This window comes from Osmerus eperlanus, chromosome 3, assembly GCF_963692335.1.
Source record: "Osmerus eperlanus chromosome 3, fOsmEpe2.1, whole genome shotgun sequence".
NCBI classification, from domain to species: Eukaryota; Metazoa; Chordata; class Actinopteri; order Osmeriformes; family Osmeridae; genus Osmerus; species Osmerus eperlanus.
In genome coordinates, this window is record NC_085020.1 from 6,013,952 (window position 1) to 6,030,864 (window position 16,913).

The following is a 16,913-nucleotide window of genomic DNA, read 5'->3' on the forward strand; positions in this document are numbered from 1 at the left end:
TGTGTGTGTGTGACTCTGAAACATGAGCCACAGTCCCAGTCTGGGCCATTTGTAGCAGATAGTAAGCTGACACACAGCGAGGAAAGCATTCCAATCTTAATCCGACAGGATATTAATGAAGACTGAACCCACATGAGCTGACTCTGCAACCTGTGACCCCTGACCTGCACCATAAACACCACCCTGCAGCACAGATAGGAGATGGTATCAGATGATCAATGTGTCTCCATGCGTGGTGAACTCACCCACTAGGTGTAAGGGGCCCCTCAGAGTTCCTGAGATTCCTCTTCTCTGACCAGGTCCCCTGTGACAGCCTTTCAGTGGGGTTGGGGTTAAAGTTGGCCTGTTCAGATGCTGGACGGCCTGAACTGGAAGTCTCCTGTCCTGGCTGTAGGGATGACTGATTGCTCTGAGTAGCTGGCTGTCGATGACCCCGATTTGTCTTCACCTGATCTATCTCCTTCCATCTCTTCTTCACTGCCTCCTTCTTCATGTACTTCCTGACATCCTGCCCTGTGTCCTCCCTGGCCTCCTCCTTGGTCATCTCCATGTTATGTGTGCCATTGACAGCAGCTGTCGAGATGTTCCTCTCAGCTTTGTCAGTGGTCGGTTGGTTGTCAGAGTACTGGGTAAAGGGACACACACATTAATACATATGATTTTTTTTTATTCTTCTTCCCCAGATCTCTCAAACCAGAGCATTTCTTTATCAGGTCCTCTGGCTTCTGTTTTGGTCTGTCCTGAAACATAACTAACTCACATATGCACCAGGTGCCTGTCTAGTTCTGTCCCTATGAGAGGGAGACCTGTGTCCAGGTGCCTGTCTCTCTCCTCTCTGCTGCAGGTCTCCAAGGATACCCTGGACTCCAGTCCTTGGCTGCTTCCAACAGAGCATTGCAAAGTAGGAAGAGAACAATGTAAACAGATTACAATGATAAGGCCTTCCTTTGTTGGTTGTACGTGCACACCCAAAGGAAGTTGTGTTTGCATGTGTGTGTAAAAGAGCAGGAGGGCCTCACTTTAACCTCATTGGGCCTCTATGTAACCTTATGCCCCACTTATCTCCTTGTAGCCAAAGGTAAACCAATACAATGCAATGGATTACTTACTAAGGAGTAACATTCATCCCTTTTATAAACAGAAAATCATGTAACATTTTGTAAACACAAGTGGCTATCTAACTCGACCAGGGAGGGGGTCCCCCTACCGCTGGGATAGGATGACTTGCATCTTTGTTTGGTAAGATGGCCTCTGGGTTCCTTCTCATCCCCTCACCTGAAACAGATACGAAACAGGATAACATGCTAAGAATATAGTGTGACAGGATGTTTGTGTGTTCAGGGTGGCATTAATGAGCTTCTGAAACATTTCTTCTCTGCTGCTTCTCAGCAGGTATCAGTAAACATCTACATTCCCCTGCACAGCCCCGCTGTCTCTGTGTACACAGCCACAGGGTCAACACACACACACACACACCACACACACACACCACACACACACACACACACACACACACACACACAAACTGGCTTAAACCCTTCTTTAGCCTTGGAACGTGACTGGAGATGGAATTCTCAGGAGGACATTCCACGCCACTCTGCCCTGCTGACCTGACCTCTCCCTGACCCCTGCTGACCCCTGACCTGAGAGGATCATTAACAGACTGGAAAGACGACCAATAACACTAGCACAACAACCCAGAGTCTGAGAGAGATGGACAACTGTTTAACCTGGATGTGAGGTTTAACTTGTATGTGAGACAGGGCCCTGTCCAGAAAACAGCCTTCAGCTCCTAACTCCTACCTCTGAGTACCTCAAGGAGACAAGATGGAGCTTGTCTACAATGCTTATCTGTATCCCTTTTCATATTTTTCAAGTGTGCAGGCCTTAGGGTCTATGAGTTGTTTATGGACTGGGCCTGACTCTCTCTGGGGGAGTTTCGCTTGGTGGTTTATTGTCTTGTTTGAACAACATTTAGACAAGAGGAGGCAAGCTCATCTTTGTCCCCTCAGGAAACAGGAGCATTGGTGCTGAGAGGTTCCCACCAACGAGACAAGCGGTTGTAAGACGATCTGGAGAAGTTCCACAGGAAGTGAACGGTATCACACACCGGCTGAAGGCCTGTAGGCCGTTTGTCCCAAACAATATACCTGTTGATACGTACACACTTTCTTTTGCATCTCTCTTCTTAAATATCTTCTCTTCCATGGTTTGAACACAAGAAAGTTAACTAACAACAGTGAGACTAAGTACAATGCGGTGGGCTGATTGCTGTAGTACAGCTTTTCCACCTGCGAGGGGCAACCTGGGAGCATTTTTAGTTTGCAAACTGGCCATGGAGCAACTCACAACTCACTGAGCCAGTAACGGCAAAGGAATTAAAAGGAATAGGGTGTTCATATGTTGATCATTTTCAGATCTTAAGTAAATCTAACAAAGAGAAACATTCATGTAAGTTGTATTCACTCAAGCTCCCATCCCATCTCATGTTTTTACTTTGTGAAACAGACAATACACATGAAACTCAAGACTTTTTGAAAAGGATCAGCAGTGTACAAGACTAGTGAATGAATGGGATGGATGACTGAAACTGACACTTGGTAAATGTATTGAGAAACTAAAAGACACTCACAAATACACATATGCAGGCACATGTGCACACACACGCACACACACACACACACACAGAGAAAGAGAAAAAGAGAAAAAGAAAGAGCGAGTCTATAGGGGACAAGGGATGTTGTATCCCCCATGTATCCTGACAGAGACAGACAGTTTATTTTCTGGTGTGTCTGTCTGTCCTAATGGGTTCCAGGGCCTCTTTGAAGTAAGGGGGGGAGAGGAAGGGTGTGTAGAAGACAGAGGGAGTGAGAGAGGGAGAAACCTCTCTCCTGTCTTTCAGGCTCTGGTTACGCACCAGCGACCCTGGCCCCGGGAGAGTTGCGCTAAACTTTGTTCCACATTCTTGGGGAAATGTGTTTCACTGTGAAACCTCTGCACAGGATCCAGGCCTCCCAGACGTACCCCTCCCTACCTCACCCTTCCGTGCACCCTCCCTGCCTCACCCCTACAGCCCTTCCTCCCAAACCCCATGTACCTCACCCTCCCTCTCTTACCCCTGCCCTCTCATTAAACCCCATGCCACCTCACTCCTCTCTCGCCAGCTCTCACTAACTTGATTTCTCTCTTTCCTTTCTTCCCTCCCTCCCCCCTCCACCACGCCAGCCCGTCCTCCTAAACCCGTCCTCTTTTCCGCCAACCTCTCATACTCCCCCTTCCGAAGCTCATTGCCCCCCTCCACACTTTGTCAGTTTCTCTGATACTGCAGATGCCCCCCCCCGACCCCCACAGAACTTTGGTAATTACTCATTCTCTATGACACAAATCCCACGTAATGGCTACAAGAATGTGCCTCTCACCATTTTCTTAAACCTCAACCCCCCCCCCCTCCCCTGTGGAACCCAGTGCCACAGATCCAGGTCAGGGGGGGAGGTTGCATGTAGGACAGCAAAAAGGTGCTAAGTTCAGACCTACCATTATGTATAGACCCATTTAACTCTTAATTAATACTTATTTACTGTAAACAGTGGCCAGCCTAAGTGACCAAACCGTCTCATTAATTTTCCTATGGCTACTTTCCACTTGAAAATGGGACAGCATTCATCTGGTTGCCCACATTTTCCTCAGAAGAGCAGAAACCACATGAAGAATACAGTGAGATATAGGCAATAGCATCTCTCTCTCTCTCTCTCTCTCTCTCTCTCTCTCTCTCTCTCTCTCTCTCTCTCTCTCTCTCTCTCTCTCTCTCTCTCTCTCTCTCTCTCTCTCTCTCTCTCCTCTCTCTCTCTCTCTCTCTCTCTCTCTCTCTCTCTCTCTCTCTCTCTCTCTCTCTCTCTCTCTCTCTCTCTCTCTCTCTCTCTCTCTCTCTCTCTCTCTCTCTCTCTCTCTCTCTCTCTCTCTCTCTCTCTCTCTCTCTCTCGACACAGACCAGACTCCCAGTCCTGCAGAGACTGTATGCATTCTTTCTTGTAGGCTCTATCTAACTCCAAGTGGGTTCATATTTCTCCCTGTGGTGTTACACACGGTTTGAGTTCCCCTCATGGTAAACAACACTGCTATGATGGATGAGGGAGATTTGAGCCCAGGCAGACCTACTTTGTCTGGATTTATATAGGGGAGAGAACATGGACCTTAATGTAACCAACCTCTAGAGTTGTGCTGTGTATTAATCTCTTGACTGGACGCAGGCCAAGTACTTCTAAAGGCTGCTGGTTGCTGTGCTTCAGAGATTAGAGACAGCTACCACAGTTTATGGGCTGCTTGTTCTGGTTCTACATCTCAATGCTGAACAAGGGGATCCCCATCCATGGACATCATCATCCTCGTCTGGGGCATTTAGGATTTACCGACACATCACAACACCAGCATCTCAGGAGTCACTAGTGAGTTGCAGGTGACCCTTTCATAGCGAAGCGTTTGTATAGAAGGCACATCACATGATGATGTCACAGTAATGACAGCATTATCACACCTCTCCGTGTGTTTCTTCTCCGGCCCGTTCAAGAGCGTGCACATTCTGCCCCTTAACTTATACCATCTGAACGTGGCCTATAACAAATGCCAGCACCGCCACCTTGGTGCTGCCATCTATTTTAGGTGACAAACTTGTTAGCAGGTTGTCAGTGCCAGGGGCAGGGCAGACATCCATAAAGCTGTCTGTTACAGGCTGGAGAGCAGGGGGTTTGGGGGCCCTAAGGAGGGGTGGTGAGAGGGGACAGTCAACCGCCTAACTCTGGATAACTGTATAAGTGAGTTCTCTATAAAGGTTCTTGTTATCTAGTGGACATGAATCTACTTTAACAAGTCTCCCCTCCATGTATGTGTGAGCTAGTCAGTTATCTCTGACTGTAGTAAGAAGGCACGGACAGTTGATCAAGATGGTGTGATGTGACTGAGTGAGGAAAGTAACGTTATCGAAAGTGAATACAATAAAATGAATGCATCCCTCAACATAGCAGAAGGTTCTGGAGAACTGTTGAGTTGAGGCCAGGTCTTTGTTCTGGATTCCAGTCTGATAAAGTCCTCCGCTCACAAGAATCTTTATTTAGAAAGTGTCCGTTTCTGAAGGGGCCTAGGTTCGGGGGGGAAGGGGGATGGGTGGATGGGGTGAGGGTGAAGGTAGGAAAGTTGGCTGGTAGTGGGGTTGGGGGGGAGTGAGGTGGAGGGTGAGTTTCTGAATGGTGACAAGGTAACGGAAACAGAGCAGGGGAAAAAAGAGAATGTAAGGCAAGGGCATGAAGAGAGGGAGGGGAGAGAGAGAGAGAGAGAGAGAGAGAGAGAGAGAGAGAGAGGCTGAGAAAACACAAGGCCTTGTCAGTCAAAGCCTCCAGGGCGGGGATAAGAACCCGGCCTGCAGGGATCACGTTTCCCTGCAAGGCATTGTGGGATACCTTACAACGTCAAAACACAACCAGATGTGAGGAAGCTGGAGCTGCGGGGGAGGGGAGCAGGCCGGACTGTCGTTTAGATACGCTGGTGGAACTGAGTGGAATAAGAGTATATGTGTGTGTCTGACTGTACATGGTAGAGTAGAATATACACCAGTGTTATGAAGCCAAACCACACCCAGGCACATTTTTTAGGTGGTCTTAAAAGGTTTAAGTTGCTCTTCAAACTAAAATGATGATTCACCTCGGTCAGTCCTCCTACACAGAAATGGGATTCCGGAAAATAGTCTTCATTCGACTCATCTTATCTCTTATTTTGAACAAAAACAGATGAGCTTGTGATTGCGTATTGGCATAGAACATCTTGAGCACAGCCAAAACGCTGACTGTGAAACAATTAGAGTACATCATGTTCTAATGGACAGAAGATTGTGCTCAGACCTTCTTCCTTGACCTGTGTCTGTGGTCTCACTACACTGACCAGCTTGTGTCTGTGGTCTGACTGGAGTCTCTACAACATTACCTGCCGGGTCTGTGGTCTCACAACCCTGTCTGTCAGTGTCAGTCGCTTCTGGCTGCAGTAAGAGGATCCATGGTAGCTTCTCCCCCGCAGAGGACAGCACATGCAGAGCTGCAGACACACACACAGCTCAGATACTGATGCCTCAACAGTCAACATGATAGCTGATGGATACGAGAGTCCTCATCATACCGTTCTCTCGTGTGACATCATCAAGGTGAGACGGATCTCCATTGTCCGCTTTGGGGTCCCACAGGGACAGCTGAATGATCTCGCCGTCAGGACCCATGATCAAGGTTCCCCACGATCGGCCTTTCTGCCCCTCTGAAAACCCACACCGCAACATTGATCCCAATGTAATGTACTTCAAATGCACCCAAGCAGACAATGAGGTAAGGGCAGTTCTGCTGATGTAGCTCACCTCTGAGCTCTAGAGGCAAGGTGCCCCGGACCACGGTCCTGGGGTCCTCCCAGGTCTCATCCTGGGGGTCAGGTCTGTACTGGGACAAGAAATACTGTCTGGCTGGGCCCTGCCTCCGGGCCAGAGGGGGCAGCACTCCCAGAGGAGGGGGACACTCTGGGTGAGGGACAAGTATGACCTTTAACCAGGCAAATGATGTCAAGCATTTTCAAAAGTCTGTGTTGTCTTTGTAAGACGCAGTGTTGTGTTGATCTACCTTCTTCTGGCTCCAGCAGGACACAAGCCTGCTCTACTGCCTTCCGAGGGACTCTCTGAAGGGGCACAGCTTTTCCCCCTCCTCCTCCATATTCTTTCTCTCTTTCTTGTCTTTTGTGTTTCTCTCTTTCTCCACCACTGTTCTCTCCATCTCCTCCCCTTCCTCTTCTATCTACTCCTCTACTTCCAGCACCTGGTCTCACACATCCCTCCTGGATGGTGGGCAGATGATGGCCTGGTTCCCTTGGCTCCAGCACCCCGACATCACACGTCAGTCCCTGCTAATGCATAAACACAAACCTGGAGAATAAAACTTCACTCTTGATCCATGCCACAACAACAACAACAAAGACACATACAACTTTTGTAATTGCAGAAAAACTCAGTCAATTGAGTATATCGAGTTTGCGTTACTTTAATTGAATGGAATGCTTACTCTGGCCTGGGCCTCCCTGCCCTCTCCCTGGCTGACCAGAGGAGCCAGGGAGATGGGAGGAAGACAACACTGAGGGGCCTCAGAGGGTGGAGGGAGCATGAGGCTGGGGTCAGAGGAAGGAGCCACTCTCTGAACACAGCTGTCAACTCCAGCCAGTCGGACTGAACACAAAGACACCGCATTGACTCGAGTTGGTCGAAAATCACATAGACGTACATGCTGAAATACACTAGCTAGGCCATTTCTGGGAAGGTCATTGGTGAAATGACAATTGAGCCTACCTATTTGCCTGTGTCGTACGCCAACAAGATGGCCGCCGTAGAAGTTGATGAGGGATGGGCGACTGGAGGCCCAGGAGGTGTCCACAGATGCCATGTTGAGAGGATAGCACCTCTCTTCAGCCATCTCAGAGAGTCCCACACCCTCGGGGTCCTTTGTGGTACTGTTCAGAGAGCAGTCAGGCTCCATGTGCAAGTCCTTAAACATGGAATCAAATGCACATCAGAACAATGAAGTTACATGTAGGGTTATTGCATTTTACAAGCAGGTTGTGATTAACTACCAATCACAAAGTTCCTTCATTGACTGATGGAGACTTGGATCTGTAACCAGGAAATCGCTTCTTTTCCTTGTTTTGTGAATGCTGACCTTCCTGTGCGAAGTTTATCTGATCAGATATTACATTATATAACATTGAGTAAAGAGAACACATTATAAGGCTGTTATTCTAATTTCATTAACAGACCAAAACTGCTGATCTTCAATCGCAGTCAGAAATGTTACAGCACAACTGTTTCCATTCAGTCTTGTTGTGCTTTCTGATGTTGATGGAAGGTACATAGACATATCTCACCCAGTTTGTTGAAGTGCCAGGGGGCCTTCCTCCTCCATCGACCTGCCAAGGAGGCTCTGTCTCTGGCATGGGACTCATGTGAACCCTGGGTGTGAAGAACACCACCTCAAACCTCCTCAAGTCCTTGGTCTCCTTCTCCTTCCAATCTGGGGCAAATACACCAAAGACTTTCAGTAGATGTTTTGTTTTAAGCTCTCCGCAAAATGTGCCCGAGAAGAATGGACACATTTTCAAACATACCATTCGCTCTGTTTTATACAAGTGTGCTAATGCATCAACTTCACTTGTGTTAGAATAGTAAATTGTATTTTTTAAATGTAAAGTTTTAAATACCCAACCTAAGGGAAGACAAAGATACTAAGGAAGCAGTAAACTATCCAATAAAATTAATGGAACTCTATAACATTCTCTATTTCCTATTGCCATAGTATGACATATAAATGTAATTTGCTCTCTGGCAAAACTAATTTGCTGCATTTTTTGTGAAATAAATTGGACCCATTCAGACCAACTGTAAAAGACTTTCAGATTCAGATTAACTAAATTAACCTTGCCCTGGGTAGAAAGAACAGATCCACTATTGATCTATATGCCAAGTCTAATGTCTTTGAAAACAAGGCTCTGATTTAGTGACGTACAAAGAGCTTGCTGCAGTCTACAATGCTAATGGAGAACTGATGGTTTTGATTCATTTTATTTTGAATAATTGCTCACCCATTAGTACATTTACCTGCTTCTGTAATACGTTCTTCGCAATCCTCCATGACATGGCTGGCCACTTTTGCGCTTTTACGTAATGTCAAGTGTTGTGTTCTGTCTGGTTCCATCCCTTCAGTTCTAGGTGATAAGAACCTCTTTGATGGCAGAGGATCCAGACCTATAGGTGGTCTGTGGTGCCTTGGGGAAGAGGGGGGACCTGAGCCTGGTTCCCTGGCAGGCAGTGAGGCTATGGGCCTGGGCTGCCTGGTTGCTCTCATGGGGGCCAGAGACACCTTGCTGGAGGGTGGAAGGGGGTCAAGAATTGTTGGCAGGGGGAGTGAAGGGAGGCCGGTGGCTGAGGCAGTACCTCCTCTGAGCTGAGGCAGAAAGAAAAAAAGAATTGAGAGAGACGTATGGAGAGAGAGAAATATACAGAGTGGGTTGCCTTGACTACAATTTCCCAAAAACTCCACAGTCTCAATAATGTGTCCTGCCCCCTGAGGTGTGAAGAGCAGACATTGTCTACAGCATGTCTACAGTGTTGATGTTGCCTCCAGCACTAATCTTTTGGATATTTGCTGAATCAAATCCACATGATGATGTTGGCAACCTTTAAAAAAGCTAAGTATGTAAACATTCTGTCATGATATCGAATAATTTATTTTCCATAATTTATGTCCCTCATATAGTTCTAAATTGATTTTCTTGAGTTTATCAAGTTTGTTTACACAGCCTTATCATCCTCCACTGACAGATACTGCAAGTCTCTGGCAATGCACAGCTGTGTCTGATTGTCCTAGATTTACTCTGATAGCTGTTGTTGAGATGATGAAGATGGCTGGAAGTTACACAAAAGTATTTACTTTGCTGCTATTGCCATTACTGGGAGCTAGTCGAAGTCCATATCAAGTATATCTTCAAAGTCCTCTATATCTATTTACAGTAACTTGTCTTGCACATTATAACGGCTCCACTGATGAGCATGTTAACATTGACTGTCCCAATCACAATATTCCTTTTAGACTAATAAACATTGATCTAGTTCCCTGTCCCTACCTATGTGGTTGACATTCCAAAGCATCAGGAACGTGACTTCAGGAACGTGACTTCAGACACTGAAATTTCCTGGTTAGCTTCTCTGCCCATAGACCAGAGATGTAAACACACTGAACACAGACACTCTACAGTCATCATCCTTTAATCAACTGGCTATACTCTTGTACTCTAGGTCAGTGGTCTTCAATGCTCAGGGCCCACTGTCCTGAATGTTTTCGATGTTTTCCTCTACCAACACACTTGATTCAAATGAATGGTCGTCATCAGGCTTCTGCAGGGCTTGATAACGATCCATTCATTTGAATCAGTTGTGTCGGAGCAGGGGAACATATAAAACATAAGGACAGTGCTCCCTGAGGACCAGGCCTTGAAGACCACTGCTAAAGATGACTAGAGTTTCACAAACGCACGCAGAGAAATGTACAGTGTCTGTCAACATTTCACAGAAGTAATTCTATAATCAGTCTCCAATTCCTTCTTCTGCAGACTGTAATTTCACTGTGTACGTGCAAAATCAGCTGAAAGAGGAAGAGAGAGAGAGGGAGGAAAAGGCGAATGACTCCAGACTCCGGTATAACGTGCATAGGCTGGGTCTGGTGCACATTAAGAGATAGTCAGAAGAGGCAGGAATTGGCTGGATTATGGAGCGTTCACTAATAAAGCCCCTGGGACAACTTTATTAAGATTTGCAGCTCACTCTCAGAGCAGGTCAAGCTACGCTTTACACTTAAATTGGCAGCTTGATTGACTGGGAATGCAGGGAAATTGGAGACACCTTGAGAGCGTTGTGTGTGGGAGAGAGGGGCGGAGACTGCAGCCTTATCTAGCCAGGCGCTATGAGATATCTGTGTCTGAGGTCTGCCGGGGGGATTATCTTGGGAGACATGAAGGAGAAATAATGTTACTCACTTCCTCACTCGCTCCATCCCTCCATCCATCTCCCTTGGTTCAGAATGTGTCAACTTTGGGGTCAGAACGGCAAAAGTACTGGAAGGGACTGAGACTATAACATTGTGCTGTGTGTGTATGTGTGTGTGTAAGAGACAGAAAATGGCCGGGTTTCCCAGATTCGTTTAGAAGCTCTTTACGCTAAGAGCTTCTTAGAAGCGTTCTAAGAGCGTTCTAGAGCGTTCTTAGAACGCTCTTAAGAAGCTCTTAGCGTTAAGAGCTTCTTAACGAATCTGGGAAACCCGGCCAATGAGAGTGGGGAGAGAGACATTATCTCTACTTTACTCATCATAACTTGTTTCCTACCCGCTTTTTTCCGTAAGCCAATATGGCCCCAGTCAAGTCCCGTAGAGTGTGCAGGTGAAGATCCATTTCCTGTCTGGACTGTTGGGAGACCTGCCTCTTCCTGCTGGCCTCTGGCAAGCCAGTTGTCATGGAAGCCAGGTCCTCAGAGTACAGGAAGAGAGGTCCTCTCCTGGTGCTGTAGGTCTTTGGAGGCACTGGTTCCACCCCCCCCAGAAAGCGCCCGCTATTGGACAACCTGAGCTGAGGCTGATGGGATTTCCATATGTAGTAGTCCTAGATTGAAATAAATGGTCAGGATCATCAACATTACAGTAGGTCCCTGAAGACCTGAGGAAAAGTTTGAAAATACATTTGCGTTTTTTTTTCACCTCAGGTTCAAAGCAGACTTCCAGACGGCCATCTTGGCTGTCGTGGTGTGAGCGGGCCACTAAACCACAGCCTCGGCTGAGGAGAGACAGGGTGAGATCTCTCATAGCACCAATCCTGTGTGATACTCTGTCAGCAACCCCACCAGTACTCTTTGAACTGATTCTACACAGTTTTATCTTGTCCTCCTTTTCTCAGTCCTCAGCCCAGTGATGGTTGTGTCTTCAGAGCTGTAGTTATAAAGGAGAAGCTGTCTTTTTAACTGGTGGTTTGTCCATCCCAAGTATGAACAATCAGAGAATAATTTCTCAGCCTGGTACAAGACAGAAAAAAGCGCTCCCTCTCAAGCTTTTAACTTATACATACAGTACAATGCCATGGTCAAATAAAATCAAAACGTATAATCAGTTTCAGTCTGACAGTAAAATCTACTTCTAAAAAGGAATCCTGACAACAACGTCAAGCATGGTTCCTACCTGATTTGTGCTGCATTGCACTGCAACTGACCAATGCTGTGATGACTATGGAAAAGCTTGTCTAAAGTAATGGCCACCCAGGTTCCAGGAGAGTGCTGGACTGCTAATGTTTGCTGTGTTGCTGTTGCTAGGATTTGATGAGTAACTCTGTACAACTTAAGGCCTGACTGACTTTGTTTCTGTTACCGTGGTAGCAACTCACCCCCACCACCACTGTGCTGTAACCATGTGGATAGGGTATTCTGAAACTGTGACAGAAGGTATATGAAGTTACGGGGGGTGGGGGTATGTAGGGTATGTGGTGGTTTGTGTGGATGGAATGGTCAGGGAAATACTGTTCTATTTCTATACTGCCTCCCCCTGTAATGGAATGTATGACCAGCAATTTCATGTGGGTGTGAGGAAGGGTCTGTTGAACTAAGCAAATGAGTTACGAAGCAACCAAGGGATAGCCAATATATGTATACATACATATAAAATAAATACTGAGCCTCACTACACACTCACAGACACAGTATTCACTGTAGTCACGTTACATGTGCAAAATACACATAATTCAGAAGGTACATTCTCAACACGCACACTCCATCAATTGTTCTATGAATTACAATGTTTTTTCCATCTTGATTCGTTTTTTCTTCTAGTTTAGTTCTTCTGGTTTGCATGAAAATTGACTGATCCACCGGTCAAACTACATTGCTACTGCGCCCTATAGGTGGCACCAAAGTCCCAGACATGAAGCTTAGCAGTATGTGGAAATAGAACAACCAAACTCACACACACAAATCACAAGAGAAGGTATTAAAAATCTAATCACTTTATTCAGTGAAACTGTACAGTTACAAACGGTCTCTTATTGCATTTAAAAATGGAGTAAAAAAGCAAGATTATCTTCATAAATACATATATTCTTTAAGGAAAAAGTGAGTATTTACAAAGTTTGTCCTGTACTGTCGCTTATAGTAGCTTGCATAATTTCACAGCTACACACATGCATATTTTATCCCAATACCAATACATTGCAAACATATGTCCATGTTGACTTTTGAGTGACACAAATATGCATGATTGTCACTGGTTGGCTGTGTGTCAAACAAATTACCACACACAGAATAAAAGGGACAATCAATCTGTAAGGCAAATGTTCAGTCTTTTTTATAGACATGGCAGCCTGAAATTGGAGGCCTAGATAACGAGGCTCTTAATTACTTGTAGGCCTACGTGTCGTAAATCATGTGGTTACATTGACCCAGCAGTAGGTTGGTACTTTTCAATCAGTTGACAAACATGCGCAAAAAATAGGATAAAATCGATCAAATCGCCGTAATTTTGAATTTCACGGACCATTTTGTCTAACGGCACTATATACGTGTCCATATTTGAGCTTTTCACATCTGCCTTGGAATCAAGGAGTCCGATGGCTCCGGCCTGTAAGTTAGGTAGGAGACGGCGCTCTGATAGTTCGCTTTTCAAAGTCCATTCAGAGACCACATAATGATCCACAAGGATCATTCTTTGTTTTAAAACGTCAGGATGCATATCCTGGCTTTACACACTGATATAATCATTTGTGACCAATTATGTACTTCATACTGTAGTTTCCCCTTGGTTGCTGTTGCTCAGTCTTTTATAAAACCTTCGCCAAGACTGCAGCGTTTTGCCCGACCATATCCAGAACCCGGAGGTGATGCCGACAATCATTGTCATCAGATACTTGATCATAAAGACGGTGAAGTCCGGTGTCATGGGAGCAAAGTTGTTTGGGGGGCAGGGCACGGCGAAACGCTTGCACGTCTGCATGTGCCAGGTCTTTTCCCACTGTCCTCGGAAAGCTTGTTCGTAGAAATAGCAGGCTATCACAATGGTGGCTGGAACGGTGTAAAGGACGCTGAACACTCCGATACGTACCATCAACTTCTCCAGCTTCTCCGTCTTGGTCCCGTCGTGTTTCATGATGGTTCTGATCCGGAACAGGGACACAAATCCAGCGAGGAGGAATGAAGTCCCGATGAACAGATAGACAAACAGTGGTGCCAGGACGAATCCACGCAGGGAATCAACATTGTAGATGCCCACATAACAAACACCCGTGAGCAAGTCTCCGTCCACTTGTCCCATGGCCAGGATGGTGATGGTCTTCACGGCTGGGACAGCCCAAGCAGCCAGGTGGAAATACTGAGAGTTGGCCTCGATGGCCTCGTGCCCCCACTTCATCCCAGCTGAGAGGAACCAGGTTAGGGACAGAATCACCCACCAGATGGAGCTGGCCATGCCAAAGAAGTAGAGGATCATGAAGAGGATGGTGCAACCCTCTTTCTTGGTGCCCTGTGCCACAGTCTTGTATCCGTCCTCTTTGAACTTATCAATGCACACTATTTTGTCCTCCAGAAAGAACCCGGCCGCATATGCAACGGCCACCATGAAGTAGCAGCCGGAGAGGAAGATAATGGGTCGCTCTGGGTACCGAAAGCGCCGCATGTCCACCAGATATGTGAGCACCGTGAACAGGGTGCTCACACAGCATAGAATCGACCAGATGCCAACCCATAGACGTCCGAACTTCACCTCTTCTTCACGAAAATACATCAATCCGTTGGGCTTAGTGGGTTCGCACGGCGCGCCGCAGTCTTTCACTCCCATGAAGTTGTAGTTGAGATAAGTGGGCACCTCCAGCTGAAGAGGGCAGGAGAATTGTTGTGGACTGGCCGGCCGACCCATGTTGGGCGGCAGGGTCATGAGTTCTGGAACGTATGGTGTCGGGTATGAAGTGGGGCTGCCGGTGTCCGAAGTGTTCTGACCAACGCATATCTCCCCTGCTCCGTGAACTGGGAAATTCTCGCAGCGAAGTCTCTCCGGCCACTGGAAGCCGAATTTGTTCATGAGTGCCTCGCAGCCCTGTCTCGCTCGCTCACATAGCGAGCGACACGGTGGGATTGCTTGCTCGAGCACGGTGCAGACCGGTGCGTACATGGAACAGAGGAAAAACTTTAGGTCCATGGAACACTGCACCTTTACTAATGGGTAGAACTGGTGGACCTCAAGCCCTGCGTCCTCTTGGTTTGTGTGGCCCAGAAGGTTCGGCATAATGGTTTGATTGTAGGCGATGTCCGTGCAGAGGGGAATGGAGATGGGCTGACAAAAGCCATGCTCGGGTATCGAGATCCCCTTCTCTCCGTGATACTGTCCGGAACACAACGGGAAAAGCGCACTCACCATCATCAGCGCACAAGCAGCTGTAAATGCCCGGTCCGATTTCTTTGAGTCCGCCATAGTTGCAAGGGTAAAACAACTTTGAAGGAAGTCTGGTGTAAAAAAATACCCGATGCTTTGTATTTAAAAAAAATAAAACACAACAACAATTCTCTTCTTACTCAGATATGAAACTTTTTTACAATAGGTGTTTTATGTCTCTTTTTAGACCCTAAATAGCTCACGCTAGTCCACAAAACCGTGCGCGTGGTCGCCGCACTCGCATGACGACTCAAGGGTCTTGGGCTCTTTGTAGATTACTCTTCACAAATCAGCTCGAGAAAGACCCTTCGTTACTTCTTTTTCTCTGAATCAGTGGACTGAAGAAACTTCAGTTTTTTCCTCTAAAGTCCGTGCAAGGACTCTTGGGCGCGTGTCCGTGTCTTTAGTCACAAGCCCTATCATAAAATGTGGTACGAATTTCCATTAGTTTTGACCTACGATCGTTCTGCTCGCGACTTCTCTGTCTGTAGCTGGTTGGATACTGAAAAGTTGGAGCTCCAGAGGCGAATACAGAGCACACAATGATGTGACGTCGGTTTCTAGATTGCCCCTCATTCACAAGCCGTAAAATGTAAGGGCGGGGCACCTGGAAACCATGTTCTCTGGACCAATGGCACAGTTCGGTTTCTAAAGAGCCTCCATCCTGATTGGATTGGGGAAAGCACAGAGATATGATATGTATCTCTCTCTCTCTCTCTCTCTCTCTCTCTCTCTCTCTCTCTCTCTCTCTCTCTCTCTCTCTCTCTCTCTCTCTCTCCCACTCCCACTTTCTCTCATGTAGGCTATACAGTATGAATAGGTATATAGAGAAAGAGTGAGATTGAATTGAAATCGAAACCACGATTTGCACTTCGCTTCAAATAGGTTTAGTGAGTCAATTATTATTACTGTTGGTTTGCAATCATGAAGATTTGGGTCACAGGGCCAGTGTGACTGCTTGTATCAAATGGGGGTGACCTTCACGCAAACCCAAAGGTGACTCCTAAACCAAGAACAGACTGTGCAGTTGTTCTATGCAGGACGCCACTAACAGAGGCCATCTAGGACCCTTAACTCACCCTTATCTTGACCATTGGTATTCATCATTAAAAGCTGATGGGTCACTTTGTGATGAAACTGCAGTTGTTCACACCTTTCATGGCGAAACCTGCTCCCAGTGGCAATGAGAACACCACAGAATTGAATTCCTCCCTCTTCTGAATTGAATTGGGAATTTGCTGTTATCTGTAAAATTAGGCTGACGTTATGTGACTGTAAAACAAATGTCAACAAACTCAGGCTAGTAGTCTTGATTTGCTGGTCTATAGAGCATTGTTTTGGTGCCATGTATTTGTTGGTATCTGTTGAGACATGTCTATTGGCGAAGTGTAACTATAGTACTATACTGTATTTTATTGCATGAAACACAGCATAGTCGAACAATGGATTTTGGTGTTTCAAAACCCATTGACACTTCCCTGCTGTATGACTATGTTAAGCATGTGTTCTGCTCCTCTCTTTCACCAACTGTCTCTGGAGGAATTGCTCCTCCCAAGGTTTCTTCCATTTTTTCTCCTGTAGTGAGTTTTTCTGGGAGTTTTTCCTTGTCTTCCCTGAGGGTTTAGGTTGGTTGAGGGGCAGTTCTATGGGTGTATGTGAAGCCCTCTGTGACATGTTTGCGTGTAAAAAGGGCTATACAAATAAACGTTGATTTGATTTGAGCATCACTAAAAAGCTTTGGCTCATTGGAATGGCTTGAAGTATGTTTACGTTTAATGGAATCTTCCCTATTTTGCTATGGAACCTCCACATTAATCACAAGAACTTGAAACAAAATTCTGCAGAATGTTCCGCGATGTTCCGCCTGGCATTCTCATCTAACCACCCCCCCCCCCTTTC

At 46.3% G+C, this 16,913-nt stretch overlaps 2 protein-coding genes across 5 annotated transcripts; both read right to left on the reverse strand.

Annotated features, from left to right (window-relative positions):
* Positions 1 to 38: 38 nt before the first annotated feature.
* On the reverse strand, positions 39 to 11,872 carry LOC134017299 (uncharacterized). 4 transcript variants are annotated; one of them, XM_062456777.1, is made up of 14 exons: positions 11,784 to 11,872; positions 11,310 to 11,620; positions 10,942 to 11,214; positions 8,663 to 9,008; positions 7,933 to 8,078; positions 7,361 to 7,556; positions 7,080 to 7,240; positions 6,645 to 6,921; positions 6,389 to 6,544; positions 6,160 to 6,291; positions 5,971 to 6,078; positions 1,208 to 1,275; positions 761 to 877; positions 39 to 625 (listed from the first exon to the last, which is right to left on the reverse strand). In XM_062456777.1, exons 2-14 carry the CDS (start codon positions 11,412 to 11,414, stop codon positions 242 to 244), a joined length of 2,469 nt encoding a protein of 822 aa, XP_062312761.1. In that variant the 5' UTR covers positions 11,415 to 11,620; positions 11,784 to 11,872; the 3' UTR covers positions 39 to 241. The 4 variants fall into 4 exon arrangements, with proteins under 4 accessions (XP_062312761.1, XP_062312759.1, XP_062312760.1 ...); XM_062456775.1 differs by having other exon boundaries at positions 6,645 to 6,924; XM_062456776.1 differs by having other exon boundaries at positions 6,645 to 6,924; positions 11,310 to 11,537; positions 11,784 to 11,837.
* A 712-nt stretch (positions 11,873 to 12,584) lies between these two features.
* fzd7a (frizzled class receptor 7a) lies at positions 12,585 to 15,554 on the reverse strand. The gene has a single exon (XM_062456780.1). It carries the CDS (start codon positions 15,051 to 15,053, stop codon positions 13,371 to 13,373), a length of 1,683 nt encoding a protein of 560 aa, XP_062312764.1. The 5' UTR covers positions 15,054 to 15,554; the 3' UTR covers positions 12,585 to 13,370.
* Positions 15,555 to 16,913: the final 1,359 nt, after the last annotated feature.